Source organism: Nuphar pumila, chromosome 5, assembly GCF_984573655.1.
Source record: "Nuphar pumila chromosome 5, dmNupPumi1.hap1.1, whole genome shotgun sequence".
Taxonomy (NCBI): Eukaryota; Viridiplantae; Streptophyta; class Magnoliopsida; order Nymphaeales; family Nymphaeaceae; genus Nuphar; species Nuphar pumila.
Window position 1 is genome coordinate 28,199,796 of NC_143253.1, and position 17,705 is coordinate 28,217,500.

The 17,705-nt window shown below is 35.1% G+C and overlaps 1 protein-coding gene across 2 annotated transcripts in view; it reads left to right on the plus strand.

The window, feature by feature from the left end:
• Positions 1–10,535: 10,535 nt before the first annotated feature.
• The window catches only part of LOC149837238 (choline monooxygenase, chloroplastic-like), a 19,316-nt gene continuing 12,146 nt past the window's right edge, over positions 10,536–17,705 (plus strand). For both annotated transcript variants that reach the window (XM_090007283.1, XM_090007284.1), the window contains exons 1-5: positions 10,536–10,888; positions 11,309–11,354; positions 11,705–11,840; positions 17,360–17,434; positions 17,533–17,705. The exon at positions 17,533–17,705 is cut by the window's right edge and continues 43 nt beyond it. In XM_090007283.1, coding sequence (XP_089863409.1) covers positions 10,564–10,888; positions 11,309–11,354; positions 11,705–11,840; positions 17,360–17,434; positions 17,533–17,705 — 755 coding nt within the window. In that variant the 5' untranslated portion in view covers positions 10,536–10,563. The remainder of the gene's footprint in view (positions 10,889–11,308; positions 11,355–11,704; positions 11,841–17,359; positions 17,435–17,532) is intronic.

Here is a 17,705-nt window from a genome sequence, read left to right on the forward strand (position 1 = left end):
GATTCCATGAAACACACACGCATATCTACTAAGAAATTTAGTGAGATATCCATGATACACACATCAATCAAACTATGTAACTATATAGGTGTGATACATCATTCACCTAGTAGGTCGATACTAATTATTTATAAGCGTGATATGTCATTCACCTAATAGGTTAAAATTAATAAATTATATGCATGAATTCACCTATATGCTAATATGAGCATCACAAATAAAAGAACATGTACCATGACCAATAACAAAACAAAATAAATTATACTCACATAGCGATTGCAGGATGTAGCACGACCGTGATCTTTGATTTATTGTTCCCAAGCTCTCATACCATTTGTAATGCCCCAAAATTTTAACCCATAATTTCAAGGATTATATATATATATATAGCAGCGGAAACAAGAAATAATATAGGGTTAAGCATTTAGGGACATTACAGTGGAGAAAAAAACAAAATGTTTATTTCATTTCACTATCAATGAATAATGACATCAGAGTTTTAACTCAAATATCCCTTATTGGTTATCCAATTAAAATGTACGAGATCTATTAACTAAGATTCAAATGGAAAATCAAAGTTCTGAACAGGGTATTAAGGTTCCAACATTGAAGATCCAAATAGAATATCCGATATCTTAATACAGATAACACATACAATAATAAAAATATCTTATATTCAGTTCAAGAACATAAATTTCAAGTTTATTTACCAGATAAAATTCACGGGTATTACAGCCACAGTATCGGATCCACTCTAACGTGGATCCGAGTCAGTAATAAGTTATGGATCCACTCTAATGTGGATCCAAGTTGGCAGCCATTTGACAGATCCACAAACGGATCCGGGTCAAAAAATGGATCAATGGACCCATAGTATGTTTTATTTGGGTCCAGACCCAATTACCCAATACTTTTTAATTATATTCTTTTGGATCTGGGTAACGGATCTTGGACCCAAAATGCATAAAATTACTCAAAACTTTGGGTTATTACACAAATCATTTCTGCTTTATGTTTGCGGCTCTACAGATCGTGATAGAATACTTCTATAAAAAAAAGTCACGATCTCCTATAGAAACAACTATATAATTATTGAATGTTATGTTACAACAAAGAAATATAACCGGTTGCAAGCCAATCAGTATCAAATAAATCGTGATAACACGTAGCCTTCATACGTACAAATCGTTTTAGCCTTTTATCAATCACTATGTAAATTGTGATAGGAAGACAACTCGTAAAGGCGAATCATAATTTTTGCAGTACACAACGCTAAATGCTTCTTCAATTTTTTTTATGAAGGCCGAACATTACAATGATTTTTTCAGTGGCACTTATTTGTTACACTTACTAAAAAAAAGTATACATTTATAGAATGCCACGTTACAACAAAGAATTATAGAATTACAATAAATAATTATCGGGATAAAAAAATCACATGGTGTTTATTCAGTGGCACTTGATAACTCAGATGGACTATGATATACAAATCGTCTCTTTCATTTTCTTGGTGGACTCTCTTTTCTCGGTGGCCTCTTGGTTCCCTCGATCTTATTAAAATCACTGGGTAATCATCTCTACCGGTGTACCATATTGTGGCGCATACTACTTTTTTTTTTGTGAGTTGTGTTTGCTCCTCATCGTGTATTGCAATTGAGAGAATCATTGTTGTAGCCAGAGGGAGACGACATGATGGGGGATAGGAGGGATACATGGGTTCCCAATATTTTTACCTTGCTTCTTCTCAATCTCCAGACTTTAACTCATGGGTTCTCAATATTTTTTGAAATAGTTGGGGTCATAATATCGTTCTTTATAATCATATGCTATGGCACGAACACCTCCTTTATACCAACTATCCAATTGTTTCCTAAAGCATTCGTGTCAATTCATGTTCACGGCCCCATCACTATTCATCTTCTTTCTCACTTCCACAGGCTGCTTTGGAGTAGACTGTCCTAAGCCATCTTATAGGAAAACTCGACTACCATGCTGCAACTCAGCTTCAGATTTGCTAAACAGCCAAATAGTCTCGCAGCCTCAGCAACAACCTCTTGGTCCTCGTCCTCCTTATCTCTGTATGGTCTCCACACAACCTGTACATTAGAGATTATGGTTTAGGTATAGATATAATTATTCATGCTAATGAATGCTAAATATTAAAATAATTTATAATAATAAGTGCTAAATATATTATGACTATTACTAATTATTGATTTGTATTAAAATGATTTATACTAATGAATGCTACATATTACAACGATTTATAATAACAAATGCTAAATGCTAAAACGATAATGCTTTGTACTAACAAAGACAAAATCATGAAATGATCATTACTTAAGAATGCTAAAGATTATAACGATTTACACTAATGAAAGTTAAATGCTAAAGCGATAACAATTTGTACTAAGGAATACAAAATCCTGCAACGCTCATTACTTAAGTATGTTAAACATTAAAATGATCTACTGAATGCTAATGCGATAATGATTTGTACTAAGGAATAATAAATCCTGCAACGATCATTACTTAAGAATGCTAAATATTTCAACGATTTATACTAATGAATGATAAATGCTAAAACGATTGTAAACGATTTTAAACCATTTACTTCATTTAATTGCAGGCCATGTAAAATGAATTTAGCATTATCCTCCTTGTTATTTACTCTAGCCCACTGACCGATCTTTGAAAAACCACAAATCGTAGGGCCACACTGAGGACGCAAGAAGACAATATGCTCCCACGCCGAGGCCTACAAAATCAATATATTAGTAAGACTATAACCTTTAACGATCTTAGTCTACAACTACCAAGTATGTAATAAATAATTACCTGAACAAATGGCCAAAACCCTGCGATGATTTTTATACCCTTACTCGCACGGTAAAGTTGACTGTACAAGTATGCAAGCATAGCAACACTCCATGCATAGTTGTCGACTTTATCTAAGTCTTCCAAGAACTGCAACCATAGGTAACTTAACCTCAAACCAGACAAATCTAAAAATAAAGTAAGTCCAAAAAAATAAACAAGAAAACCGTGCAACTCTTGGTCATCTCTTTCAGATACACATGTAGCAGACTGGCCTTCTCATTTATTACAAAAAGAAGAAACTTTCATCAATGTGGAATTGCTTCCACCAGAAATACATTGACCCCAGTCCTCCATCGACATTCTTAGAAGAGTTATGTACTTGTCCCTTGCGTTATAGTTTGAATCCCGTAATAAGACAACACTTTCATGGCACTTAAGACCTTAATCTGCGTCACATCTTCTAAGGTCATGGTGATATCAAAAGAATCAAACTGAAATGTGTTTGTCTTATGATTTTAGTTATTTACCAGGTGGGTCATGGTGTTCCAACACGTTTCAAAATAATACTAGTCAAGAAGGCCACCGAAGTGCATATTTCGCAATCAATCTTTCTGATATTCACTTAGTTGTCCATACCACGATACAACTATAGCCACTGACACCACCCTCTGAGCTTTTCACCTGATGCTCTACTTCTCTTCTGACCTTCCTATAACACAAAATACTATATTATTTGTATCAAATCAAAATTAGTCTCATTTGTACTTCTACATGTTGTTGTACACAGTAATCACTATATATGATAATCGTTGCACACTCGCTATCACAGTAATCGCTATACATAGTAATCACTATACATAGTAATCACCATATATAGTAATCGCTATTACAGTAATTGCTTTACATAATAATACCTATCACAGTAAATCATTCACAATAATCGCTATCATAGTAATCACTATACATAATAATCACTATCACATGAATCACTATACATAATAATACCTATAACAGTAAATTATGACAAACATGAGCGATTTACGTACCTTGGTCACACTTTTCTCCTCTTCATCCCCTCCCTCTATCATCTGCCTTTCTTGTTGCTCCATCGTTCGCTCCTCCTCCTCCCTCCTCTACCTTTCTTATTCCCCATTCATTCTCTCCTCCTCCTCTAATCCTTTGCCTTTCTTGTTGCTCCTTCTCTCTGCCGCCTCCCTCCTCTACTTTTCTACTTCTTCCTTCCTTCGCTCCTTCGCCTCCCTCCTCTATTTTTCTACTTCTTCCTTTCCCTTTTCTTCTCTTTCTCCTCCTGCTTTTTCCTTTCCCTTTCTTTCTCTTCCTTTTCCTGCTTCTTCCTTTTTCTTTCCTTATCTTCCTCGTCCTCCTTCTCTTTCTCGTCCTCCTTCTCCCCTTTTTTTCTTTCATTCTCTTCCTCGTTCTCTTTCTCCTTCATTTGCCTTTCTTCTTCCATCTTCATCATTTGCTTTTCCTTCGCTTCCTCCTTCTCTTTATTCAATTGCCTTTCCTTCTCTTCCTCCTCCTTCTTTTTCTTCAATTGTCTTTCTTTCTCTTCCTCCTTCTCCTTATTCTTTCTTTGCCTTTCCCTCTCCTCCTCCTCCTTCTTCATTTGCCTTTTCTTCCTTTGCTTTTCATTCTCCTCCTCATTCATTTGCTTTTCTTTCTCTTCGTCATCCTTCTTATTCATCTTTAGTTCATCCTCATCCTTATTCCTCATTTTTCTTCCTTTGCTCTTCAACCTCAATATATGATGGATAATGCTCTGCATTATACAATTTCAATGCTTTGTCTCTGTCTTTATCATTCTCAATCTTCATTATATTTTCGTACCTTTCATAACACTCATATATATGGGACTGGTGGATAATTTCTCCAATAGTCATCCCATCAAATGGTGGGGGCTTTCTAGTCTCACGAGCTTTAATAATTGTTAACCTGCATAACACATAAATTTAACTGCATCATTATATGTTATAACCGCCTCCCCAAGTATATAATATTACAAATTATCCAATTCGTTAAACAATCACCAGCATTACAAATCATAACAATATTTGGCTTTATAAGTAAACATCATTGTAAGATTTTGCAAACTTAAGTATAAATCGAGGTAACTTCATAAATACACATCGCTACTGCTTTAAATATATAAATCGTTGCTACTTCAAACTTATAAAGCGTTATAGAAATCACAACCTTCATAAGTACATATTGTTGTAACATTTGAGCTTCATAAGTAAATATTGTTATACGATTTAGCAAACTTAAGTACAAATCATGGTAAATTCATAAATCATAAATACACATCACTACTACTTTAAACATATAAATTGTTGCTGCATTGAACATACAAATCGCTACTGCATTAAATGTATAAATCATTATTGCATTCTAATGTACAAATCGTTGTAAAAATTTAGCCTTCATAAGTACATATCATTGTAATGTTTAGCCTTCATAAGAACAAATCATGCTAACTGTTTTTCGATGCCCAGAAGGTGGAGAAGTACAAATTGATTTGTTTCTGTATGAAAATAAATGTTATTTAGCATGAATAGTACAACCAGTTATAAGATTTAGCATTCAGATTTATAAATCGATTTGTTTATATAACGAAACCTTAAGCAAAACTCACTGAAATGCCATGAGTTTTGGTAATCCGATAGTGGAGGAGAAACACCCAAAAGGTAGATGCAGTCGATGGTGGCAACAACGCTCCCACTATGCAGAAGATGACAAAGGATGCTCCGACAATAGCAGATGATGGCAAAGGGTTCTCCAACAATAACAGACGATGACAAAGGGTGCTCTGACGACAATAGACGATGACAAACAATGCATCGTCAAAGGGAGCTCCTATTACAGCAGATGGTGCAAACATTTACTGCTTAGGGTGAAAATGAAACGTTTGGACTTTAAAGAGTTAACATCATCCACCCTTTTCTGCATAGAGGTCATTTTTGTCTTTTTCTGAAACCGGTGTTTCACTTTTCTAGATAAAGGATCTCAAATCGTCGTTTTAGTTTTCTAGATGGAGGACATTTTTGTCCTCTTCTTAAACCATCGTTTTATGGCGGGAATGGCAGGAAAAAGTACTTAAGTCTTTGCAACCGCACTAGACTCCCACACTAAGTGATGCTGACACGCACGGGGATACGAGCCCCACATGCTTATATACGTGGTGCTCATTCAGACCCCAAACATGGAACATTTGCTACAGTGCATCTTCGGGGTGAAGGGGGAACATATAACCTGCTTCGCTCTCTTTTATTCTCTTGCCTCTCTCTCACTCATTTCTCACACATCGTGAGAGGTGGACGACCACCTCTCATCCTCTCTCTTGGTTCAGGTGGTGGTGGGAACCCACCATCGTCACCTTCTCCTTTGGTTCTATCGACACCCACCAACTGTCCCCCCTACCAGCAGAAACACTACTATTCACTTCTATTTTTTTGTCCTGCTCACAACACCACCCTCAACCTACTTTCCCTTCTCTACTCTCTTTCTGCAAGCACTTGGCACCACCCATCTTCCCCAACTCTATTTTTTTTTGTTGCAAACCCGATACCACCATATGCGCCCTCACTTCTTCTCTTCCTTTTGATTTGCAGAAACCACACCATCACTACCTCCTGTGTTTTTCTTCAGTCACCACCAATCCCCACCCATTATCACTACTGGCTGCCCTGCACCCTTACCTTCCTCATTTTTTTTTGTTTTTAGGTGGCAACAAGTGTTGTTTTTCTAAGTGCCAAAAGTGCCCAGCCAAGCAACCGCTCAGTCGGGCAGCACCCAACCGAGCAGCCTTCTTCCTTCCTTTTCAATGACAGCAGCCACCATCGTGTTGTTTGGTGGACATTCAAGCCATTGACACCTTCAGCACCAAAATCGAGGCACAAGCAAACCTCGTTCATGAACACCACTAACCTTGCTGGACAAACCCATATTTTGGAGGAAAATTCCTTTTGATGTTTTTGGAAAATTTCCGCTTCCTTATGTACATTTACACAAACTACAAGGTAGGGTTCTTTTAGAATTTATATAATATTAAATTATTCATAATATATATATATATATATATATATATATATATATATATATATATATATATCGAATGTTAGAAATACATGAAAGTACTGTAAAAATATATATACATCAAAATACATAATATATTGTCTGCATGCATGAATAGTTCCATGAAAATTATATCCAAAAATTCGCATTCATCTGAGTTTTATGTAAAATATTCACATGCATGAATGGTTATATAAAAAATTTACGTAAAAGTTTGCATGCATGTTAGTTACATATAGTTTATATAAAATTTTCACATGCATGAATAGTTCTATGAAAATTTTACGTGAAAGTTCACATGCATGATAGTTACATATGAGTTTACATAGAATCTTCGCATGCATGAATAGTTTCATGAAAATTTTACTTGAAAGTTCGCATGCATGACAATACATATGAGTTGACGTAAAATCTTCATATGTACGGATAATTCTATAAAAATTTTACTTGAAAGTTCATATGTATGTTTGTTAAGTACGGGTTTATGTATAAACTTTTCATGCATGAGTAAGTTAATGTAAATCTTACGTACATATACGCATGCATGTCATTGTTAAGTATGGAATGTGCATACATGAACTAGAAAATTTAGATACTAGTAAGCTTATTACGATGTATAGTGATGTGATTTTATGCATAAGATGTGGCCTAAATAGAAACCTATCGTTCAAAGAAACAAGATAATAATTGTGGTGTGCAATAGTATATATATATATATATATATATATATATATCCACTCTTGAGGAGCAAAGAGTTTTTAATAACCCAATTGATTATGTAAGGTATGCCAATTTAATTGAATAAACATGCATACATAATTAATAATATTATCATCTTCCCAAGCAAGACACTCGATCAATTTAAACACATTAGAATAATGAATGAGTTATAAATAACTAAGAAATTAGAGACATGTCACCATCCTGAAAAGGTGGTAACATGCTCATGCTTGGAATGACAAAATAGAAAGTACCCTGAGAGGTACTTGGGCTAGTGAGCCCTGAGATGCCTATGTATAGCAAGCATAAGCCTTTAATATGACTTACCTTAGAGAGGGTAAGGGGTACAATCCTGAGTGACCACATTGTTACAACTAAAGTGAGAGTATAACTGAATCATGTCTCACTTGGTCTCTAGTCATTATGTAGGAGACCTATAACTAACAAAGTTTGTGTTAGGTGATAGACTCTACAATACTGCAGTTAGTCTTGGATGCATCCTATACTTTACGTTATGCCTTAGCGGGGTTAATCTCTCGATCACTAACCGCCCACTTTGGGTCGGCTACAATCAGTCACCCAAGTCAAAATATAATGCTTGAATCAAATATCCCTAGAGTGATCTCGGATGTCTACATCGGTTGTCCCCCATGTGGATAATAACAAGTGAAACCAAGATCGTTTTATTTATGCATGATGTATTAAATTTATGTCTTGTTAATTCAATCAATTAAAGCATGTTTATGATCATCAATTGAATATTACTACTTAGCATTCATAAGTTGCACAATATGTTGCATTGCTTTTAAATATTTCAAGCTTATTGTCTTCATAGATGTAATGTTTTATCATGAATCTGAATGATTAGTTTAATATTATGTAATTTTTATGTGCTTTGGTGTATATTTATCGGGCTGGATGTAGTCTGATCCCCCAACCTTTCAGTTGATGAATAAAACACTCAGTTGTGGATGGCAGATGCAAGACGAGATTTGTGGTTCTGAGGACATGCTTATGATGCTTTTGTAGTTATTTTATTCCTAAGTAACTGTTGTTCATTTTTGTTAAAAACCATTTTGAATAAAATTAGAATTTTCATAATTTACATGTTGTAATTGTGAATAGTTTGATGAATGTTTTATTTTGTTCTTATCACATCTGTAACATGCACAAAGTCTGAAACTCACATCCTTTCAAATTGTGTTTTTGTTGTGTATTAAAAAAAAAATTAAAACTTTTTAAGTTAAGATTTTAGGACATTACAAGTACTACAAAATCTAATCTAACTACAAATTACCCACTCAAATCTAATAAGAAAATTATAAATTCCAAATGGACTAGCTTAAGTAGCTTACCAGATATGTAATTGGATTTAAGTATCAATCATATTCAAAAATTTTTTTTTTTCAGACAACAAAGAGAAACCACCACTATGATTCGATCCTACCATTAGGTGCCACATTGACCATGGCCTTATTTCATGAATTCACTCAAAATTACAATAATAGGATTAAAATATAAAACTCTTTAAAATCTAAGCAAAAAAAGATTTAGCATGCATCATCTAATAAATTGCAAAAATATGAATTAGAAATCAAAACTCATAAAATTTAATCATACCTAAAAAAAATTGAATTTAGCATGTATTCACTCAATAAATTGCAATATAGAGATTACAATACAAAACCTCTTAAAATCAAAGCATATTGAAAAAAATTATATTTAACATGCATTTATCCAATAAATTACAAAAATAATAATTAAAATACAAAACCTTTAAAATCTATGCGTCACTTAAAAAAAATCCGATTTAGCATGCATTCACATAATAAATTAAAAGAAATAGGCATTCAAAAACAAAAATTCTAAAATCTAAACAGAAAAAATTGATTATTTAACAAACCCTTACCCTCAAATCAGATTAGGGTTCACTAAGAGAGAGAGAGAAAGAGAGAGAGAGAGAGTCATGGTGGAGAGAGGATGCTGGAGAGGAGACTCTAGTGATGGGAGCCTATGAGAGAGAGAGAGAGTTGTAAGTGTCGGGGTATACCTCCCCCCGACGGTTCTGTTTATTTTAATTTAATGTTCATTCCGTCCCATCCAACTCTATTTCGTGGGTAAGGGACATGGAAAATTCCAAGCTCATCGCGAAGAGTTTGAGAAGGGATATTGTGAGTAACATGGTAAAGGTATTGAATGGAAGGGATCGTGGTGGTCGTTCAGCAAGCCATCATAGATGCGTTTGGACTCCCAGAGAATGCAATTGTGTCTCAGTCCAGCTTGAAAAGCTAGGAGACATTGATAGTGAGAGATGTTTAAAGACAAACCAACATATTAGTTTCCTTCTAGATTGTGATTGTGTTGCCAATATATCATTGTATTTGTAAAGGAAACCGGACAATGATGTGGATGACAGTATTTTTGTTTTCATAATATCATAACTGCAAACTAGAAAATATAACAAGCATTGCCGATTTACTGTTCTCTTGACAGATTTGCCCTTTAGTTTGATCGAAGTCATGGTGAATGATTTTTTCAGGAGACGACTTAAATGGTGCCTAATTTTTTCAAGCAAAAAACTTACATGACAATTGCTTTTTTCAGGCGACAACTTAGACAAGCAGTTTGACTAAGGTACCTAATTGTTTAGAAAATAAAAAGTTAAACCGTTAAGAAAAAAAATTAATTGACCATGTTTGACATATTTTTGCAGTCTCAAGTGCCAAAAGTGAGTGTCATCAATGTCATTGTCGGAAAGAGAAGCAAATCAGAGAGGTTAGGTTAAATGTAATAGACCGAAAGTTTGAAGGTCTTTCGGAAATATCTAATAATCTGGTAGGCATTTTGCGATTTTCCAATTAAGTGGCCTATAAAAGGAGGAGACGGCGGGCGATCGACTCCCTTCCACGCGGGAATAAAAAAAGAGAGGAAATGGCGATCGGCTTTCTTCTCCCGCACTTTCCTCCCTTCAAAATCCTCGCTCCTCGACGGGCCACCACGACAGAAAACCCTAATTATCTGTCTCCGAGACTCCTCTCACGCCCCGTTTGCAGGAGGATCTCCGCCTCTTTCCTCCGCCCTCCCTCTACGATCACGTCGCCGGGAATTCCCGAGGGACTTCGCCGGAAAATCGACAGCTTCGACCCGAAGGTCCCCCTGGAGGAGGCGTTCACTCCACCGAGCTCGTGGTACACCGATCCTTCATTTCTCGACCTCGAATTCGATCGGGTTTTCTACAGTGGATGGCAGGCTGTCGGTGAGTTCTTGCTCTCTTTTTTTCTCTTCAATTTCCCGAAATTGAGTGATTTCTTCGTCTTCTACTCCCCCCAATATCGTGAATTTAAAGAGATCGAGTTTTTGGGATATTTTTTAGGAGTTCTTAGATAATTTTGCAAATACATGACATATCTAAAAGCTAAAAAATCGTGAGGGAATAAGAGTTTCTTGTTTATACAATCAAGAGAAATATAAAATCCAAAGTAATTTTTAGCTAACTCGTACCTTCTATCTCTTGGTTATGACTTCTGTTTTTTCCTTATCCACTATCGCTGTATATCCAGCCAAAGGTTTCAACCCATGTTTGTATAAACTATTTTTATTGTGGTAGAAATGCATCACAATCACTACTTCTATGCTATGGCAAAGGATTTCATTGTCTTCAGTATGCCTTTTTCAGGTTATGTTGAACAAGTTGCAAATCCCCGCCACTTTTTCACTGGCAGGTACTTTCAGTTCTATGAATGCTTGTGTGCGTGTGATGTATGTGTTGGGGAGGTCAGTGGGGGTTAAGGCATATACAAACTATACCTTTTTGACTGAAATCTTATAGAAGTTTGTCCGGCAAAGCTTGTGGGTTTATAAGTTCATTTGAATCTGCTCAAATGTCATCAAATTTTCTAAATAGGATGATTTGATGCAACTGTGTGGGGTTTATGAATTTGTAAAGATGTATTGCCTTCTTAGGAATGAAGACCTTTCTGCGATTGCATATTCATTTCAACATAGATGTGTCATTGTTATGCATTTCAACTAATATTTTGGTCTTCGGGAAACTAATTAGATAGAACGACAGATTGGGAAGCATACAGTTTGTGATCTGCCGAGATGCAAATGGCCATCTTCATGCATTCCACAATGTATGTCGTCACCATGCTTCACTTCTTGCAAGTGGCTGTGGAAGAAAATCTTGCTTTGTCTGCCCTTATCATGTGAGTCTTTGGTGCTTCATTGTAGTCTTTCTGGATGGTGAAATGATATTGGTTATGTTAAGCAAAAAAGCGGTGAATTTGAGCGATCTCCCTTTTTACGTCAAATCTACTTTGAATGCAGGAATGATTGTTGTATACATTGTCACCGCCAAAATGAGATAATGGTTTAATGTTTTTATATTAATAATAGAACAAAACTACTTCTTAAGGTTGAGCACTAACTATAGAAGATGCATACATGGCAAGTAGGGACAAAAGAGAGATGAAACTCGAAACTCCATCAAACAAAAAATGAGAGAGTTACAACAATTTAGAGGAGTTGACCCCTCTACCTCACTATAAGACAAAAACTACTGACTCTACACCTATCTCACTAGAAGACAAATTGTTCTTTACACCAAACTTTGGAAAAGTACAAGAATACTCTTATAAAGAATAAAATGTATATATGCATAAGTAAAAATAATAATACATATATTACATTAATCTCAACACTCCCCCTCACTTGAGATGGTGCAAGAGGAATCATCTCAAATTTGGAAATGAATGAAATTAAAGTGCAAAAGCGCAACTCTTAGCAAACACATCTGCAATTTGATCTTTAGAGCTCACATGCTCAAGAAAAATGAGTCAATCTTTATAAGTTCTCCTAGTAAAGCAACAATCTATCTTAATATGCTTAGTCCTTTTGTAAAACATTGGATTTTTTGTAATATGAATAGTCCTCATGTTGTCACGGTACAAGGAGGTCCGACCAGAAATAGGAACACTTAATTCTTCTAGCAGCCATCTTATCCAAATAATCTCAATTGTAACCTGTGTCATAGCACTCATGTTGTTACTCTGTGTTGCTTCCTCATTCTAGAACTAAAGGATGTCATAGATTGAGCTAAAGCTATGTGGAGATTTCAAGATTAGAGTGCTTGGAATTCTAATGATGATAGAAGTTTGAATAAGCCTTGGAACTCGAAGATCTCATCTTGAAGATTATTTATGGAGGCATTTGAAGACCTATCTTTGTATTGTTTTTTGCAAACTTTTAGTGTTCTACCGTAAGTTTGAAGGGGGGTGTTAAAATATATATAGTATCTTTTTGTATTTGTTGTATATACCTAAGCATAGTTAGGTATACTTATTGGTATTTATTTTTGTATTCTTATTCATTTGTATTCTTTCTTCTGTATTTATGGTATACTTTTGATATACCTATTGGTTTTTGTCCTTAGGAGTAGAATAGGCATTTCTCACTTGTTGTATGTATTTTTCAGTCATTATTTAAATGACTGATTTTTGTATTTTTATTTTTTGTTTTGTTTTTATTATTTTCTTTGTTGTTTGTCAAATTAGGTTGATCAAAACTAGTCGTTAGGCTAGTCCCTCTCCCTCTTGTATATATAAGTGAAAGTGTGAGAGGATGGAGGTATATTGAGTGTATGTGCATGAGTGTTGTACTAAGGTTTTTCTTGTATATTTTTTGTTTATTTCACATCAATAAAATATTTAATTTTTATATCTTGTTTCTTCTCTTGTATTTGCATGGCTTATTGTATCTAGCCAAATGCATTTTTGTAATGTATTTGGATTTCATCTATGTTGTTATTTTGGTTTTATGTGTCTCAGGTTCTGTGTCATTTCATGATACATGGGATAGACATTCCACCACAGGGTTGTGTATGTTTTTAGGTAGAGAATTGTATTATCTACAATTGAGATAGAGTATAAGGCCATGACCTGAGCTACTGCGAAGATTATATGACTAAGGTGGCTACTAGAGGACATGGGTCTCAAAGTAGATGGAGGAACCCCATTGCATTGTGACAATTAGAGTTCCATTCATATTGTTAAAAATCCTAAGATTCATGAAAGGACCAAGCACATTGAGATAGATTTACTTTACTCGCTCAACATACCTAGAGGAGGTATCTCTTTGTCATGCATTGGGACAACTCGTTAAATTGTAGATTGATTCAGCAAGTGTTTGTCCATTAAAAGCCTTTCAGGCATTTATTTTTAAACTTAGAATTATTGTGTTCACATCATCTCAAGTTTGAGAGAGTGTTGAAAAATGTAATGTGTATTACTAGTATTTGTGCTACCTTTCTTCTCTTGTACATATTATTATATTGAAGGGTATTCTTATACTTAACCATGAACTCTTATAGTCAAACATTTTTTTCTTTTTGTGAGCAATATATATATATATATATATATATATATATATATGTGTGTGTGTGTGTGTGCGTGTGTGTGTGTGTGTGTGTGGAGAGAGAGTAGCTCCTAAACTATCCTAAACAACCTCAAAGGGACACAGTTTCTAGTGTTTGCTTAATCCGAACTCATAGACATGTTTTATATATTGTGCCTAGTAGAAAACATACATTAGGTTAGGCATTTTTCATGCTAGATGCAATTTAGAGTGATTGAAAATTGATGTCTCGTATTGCACAAAAGCTTGGTGAAGAGAAATCAAAGTTTCTCATCAAATCTATTCAGCCCAAAATATGGTTTTTAGTGAATAAGCAATATTGAATGTATATACAGGTTATAACTAAACGGAAAAGACTTGCTATATTCAAAACATTCTCCCAGGAAAGAAACCTATAGGTTGTAAATGGGTGTATGAGGTAAAAACCAAGAGTGATGAAACTCTTGAAAAATACAAAGCCAGATTAGTTGCCAAGAGATATTTCTAAGAATATAACATAGATTATGAAGAAACTTTTGCCCCAATTGCTAGGATGATCTTAGTTAGGACCTTAGTAGCCTTAGCCTCTGTGAGAAGATGACTCATATATCATATGGACGTTAAGAATGCATTTCTTAATGACAATTTGGCTGAAAAAGTTTATATGAAAGCACCACCTGGTATAACTATTCTTAGAGAAAAAACTCTTTGTCTGGATAAAGTTCATTATGGTCTTAAACAAGCACTGAAGGCTTGATATGACAAATTTAGTCAAGTTATGGTTGATATTATATTTCAATCTTGTCTGACTAACACAGTTTTGTTTGTTAAGATTTTTTATGCAGATATAATTCTTCTTCTTCTTTATATGGATGACATGATCATTAACGAAGAGGACAAAGAGGGACTTGAATACATTAAAAAACTTTTCAAAGAAGTATTTTGAAATGACTGTTTTGGGTTTTTTAAAACATTTTCTTGGAATTGAAGTAGTTTATTCTTCTAGAGGTTATCTATTAACTCAATCTAAATTTGCTATAGATATTGTTGTCAGGTTTAGAATCTCAGATGGGGCTGACACTCTCGAGGTTGTCAATACTAAGATAAAAATTGATGATGGAGAACCACTTAAAAATCTAATGCCGTACAGACAACTTATCGGGACACTTTCTTATCTTTCAATTACAAAACCTGATATAGTGTATGCAGTTCACACAACCAGCCATTTTCAGCATGCTTCCACTTTTGTTCATATGAAAGTAGTTTTGCGTATCATTAGATATATTAAGACTTCTATTTACCAAAGACTTTTCTTATCTGTTTCTTCATCCTTAGATTTAACTGCTTATATTGATGCTGACTGGATGCGTATGCTTAGATGGATGTGTGGAAATACAATAAAAGATAAGATTCAGAATGGAGAGATACGTAAGAAGGTAGGTGTTGCACCCATTGAAAATAAGATGAGAGAGAATCGTTTACGGTGGTTTGGACATATTCGGCGAAGGCCTAATGATGCTCCAGTTAGAAGGATGGAGAAATGGGAAAATATATTAGTTAAAAGAGGTCGGGGTAGGCCTAGGAAGACTTGGATGGAGATGATAGGAAAGGATATGAATGCTTTGAACCTCACTGAGGACATGGCATTGGATAGAAATGATTGGAGGAGAAGGGTTCATGTGGAAGACCCAAAATGATTTTTTTTTGGTTCATATCACCGACCCCAATTGTTTTGGGATGAAGGCGTAGTTGTTGTTGTTGTTGTATATTGATGCTGACTGGAGAGGTGATCCCAATAACGATACTCAACTATGGTTTTTTGTGTTTTTTTAGGTGAATTGTTGTTCTCACGATGATATAAGAAGCAGTAGAAAGTTTCTCTCTCTTCGACTGAAGAAGAATGCCAAGTCATGACTACAACCACTATGGAGGTGATCTGACTCAGAAGATTATTGGATGATATGGGAGTTCAAATCACAAGAGCATCATGAATGTGTTGTGACAACAAAAGTTCCATCTACATTGCCAACAACCGGACCTTTCACGAGTGTACCAAACATATTGAGATGGATTGTCACTATGTACAAGAGGAGTATCTACAAGACACTATCGATCTTCTCTATGTTACCTCAGGATACCAATTGATGGATTTCTTCACCAAACCTCAGAATACCAATTGATGGATTTCTTCACCAAACCTCTCGCTACTCTTAGATTTTACTTTCTCTTAGACAAACTTTCGGTTATCCAACCATAAGTTTGATGTGGAATGTTAAATTGTATATATACATATATTGTATATACATATGTATATGTATGATGTACATATATACATGTGTACATAAATGTATTCTCTCTCTCTCTCTCTCTCTATATATATATATATATATATTATAACTAAGTTAGTCTCTTGCAACTAGGTTAGTTTTTTCTTCTTTCTTTTCTTATTTTTTAGTTTCATTTGAACTAGTCAACACAAGGTTGACTAGTCAAAAGAGACGTTGGAGCAGGTTCAACAGCTCTATTTAGAGCCGTTGGACCAACCCCAACGTCTCTATAAAAGCTCCCATGATGTGTGTAAATAGAGGTGAAACCCCTCATACTTCTATGCTTCTTGCATGGGTTTGACATTAATAAAATATTATTTTTATAATTTGTGTGCTCCCTTTGTGGGTTTTGTGAGTGAGCTTATTTGGGGCTATTTGTGTGTTCACTTTGGTGATTTGGTGGATCTTGTTGTGGCTCTTTTTGTTTGTCCACTTTGGTGATTTGGTGGACTTTATTGGAGGCTCCCATTTCCTTACATGAATGACTGAATGAGCCTGCTCGAACCTTGTTTGGTCAAAGACATGGGTCATAATCTGCAAGACTTGGTTGACTTGATCAACTGCCCGTTAAGGTGCATAATTGGAAATATGCAGTTCACCCCTCAGATAACTTGCGTTGGTCTTGGCCAAACTGAAGCTTTGTTCTTTCTGAAGCACCATTGGTAAGAGTTGTGCTTTTGTTTTGTTAATGTTTTCTTTCTTTTTTTAAAGAAAAATCTTCAAAATTGATTAATCTTTGGCTTCCATTCACTGGAGTCACTTAGCTATCAAGTGACTGAAAGTGTTAATAACCACAAGTGTTTGGGTTGAACGCAATTTAACCAATATTCTTATGGTGGGATTGACATGGGAGTTTTTAACTTTCTAGATGTTCAATCTTGGCAGAAGCTTGTTGTTGCTTGATTTTTTTCTTGAACATATTCTTCGGAAAATTTACATCATGTAGCCAATGACGAAGTACAAAGTGCACCTTAGATTCTGATTATGAAATTATTTTAAATTTTCAGGGATGGACTTATGGATTAGATGGAGCACTACTTAAGGCTACCCGAATTTCAGGAATAAAGAATTTCAATTTGCATGTATGTAGTGTCATAAACTATTTGTGATTTTCTTGTCCAAGTTTGTGTGAATACACCAGTTGTGTAAACTCATTGCGTACTCTGCCTATTGAGAACAGGAGTATGGTCTCCTTCCAATCAGCGTTGCTACATGGGGGCCGTTTGTATTGGTCAACCTAAGCCAACATTTTGTATCAACAGAGGAAGAATATAATGACAAAAGTGTTGAGAGGGAGTGGCTCGGAAACTGCTCACATATATTGATTGCTGGAGGAATCAATCATTCTCTTAG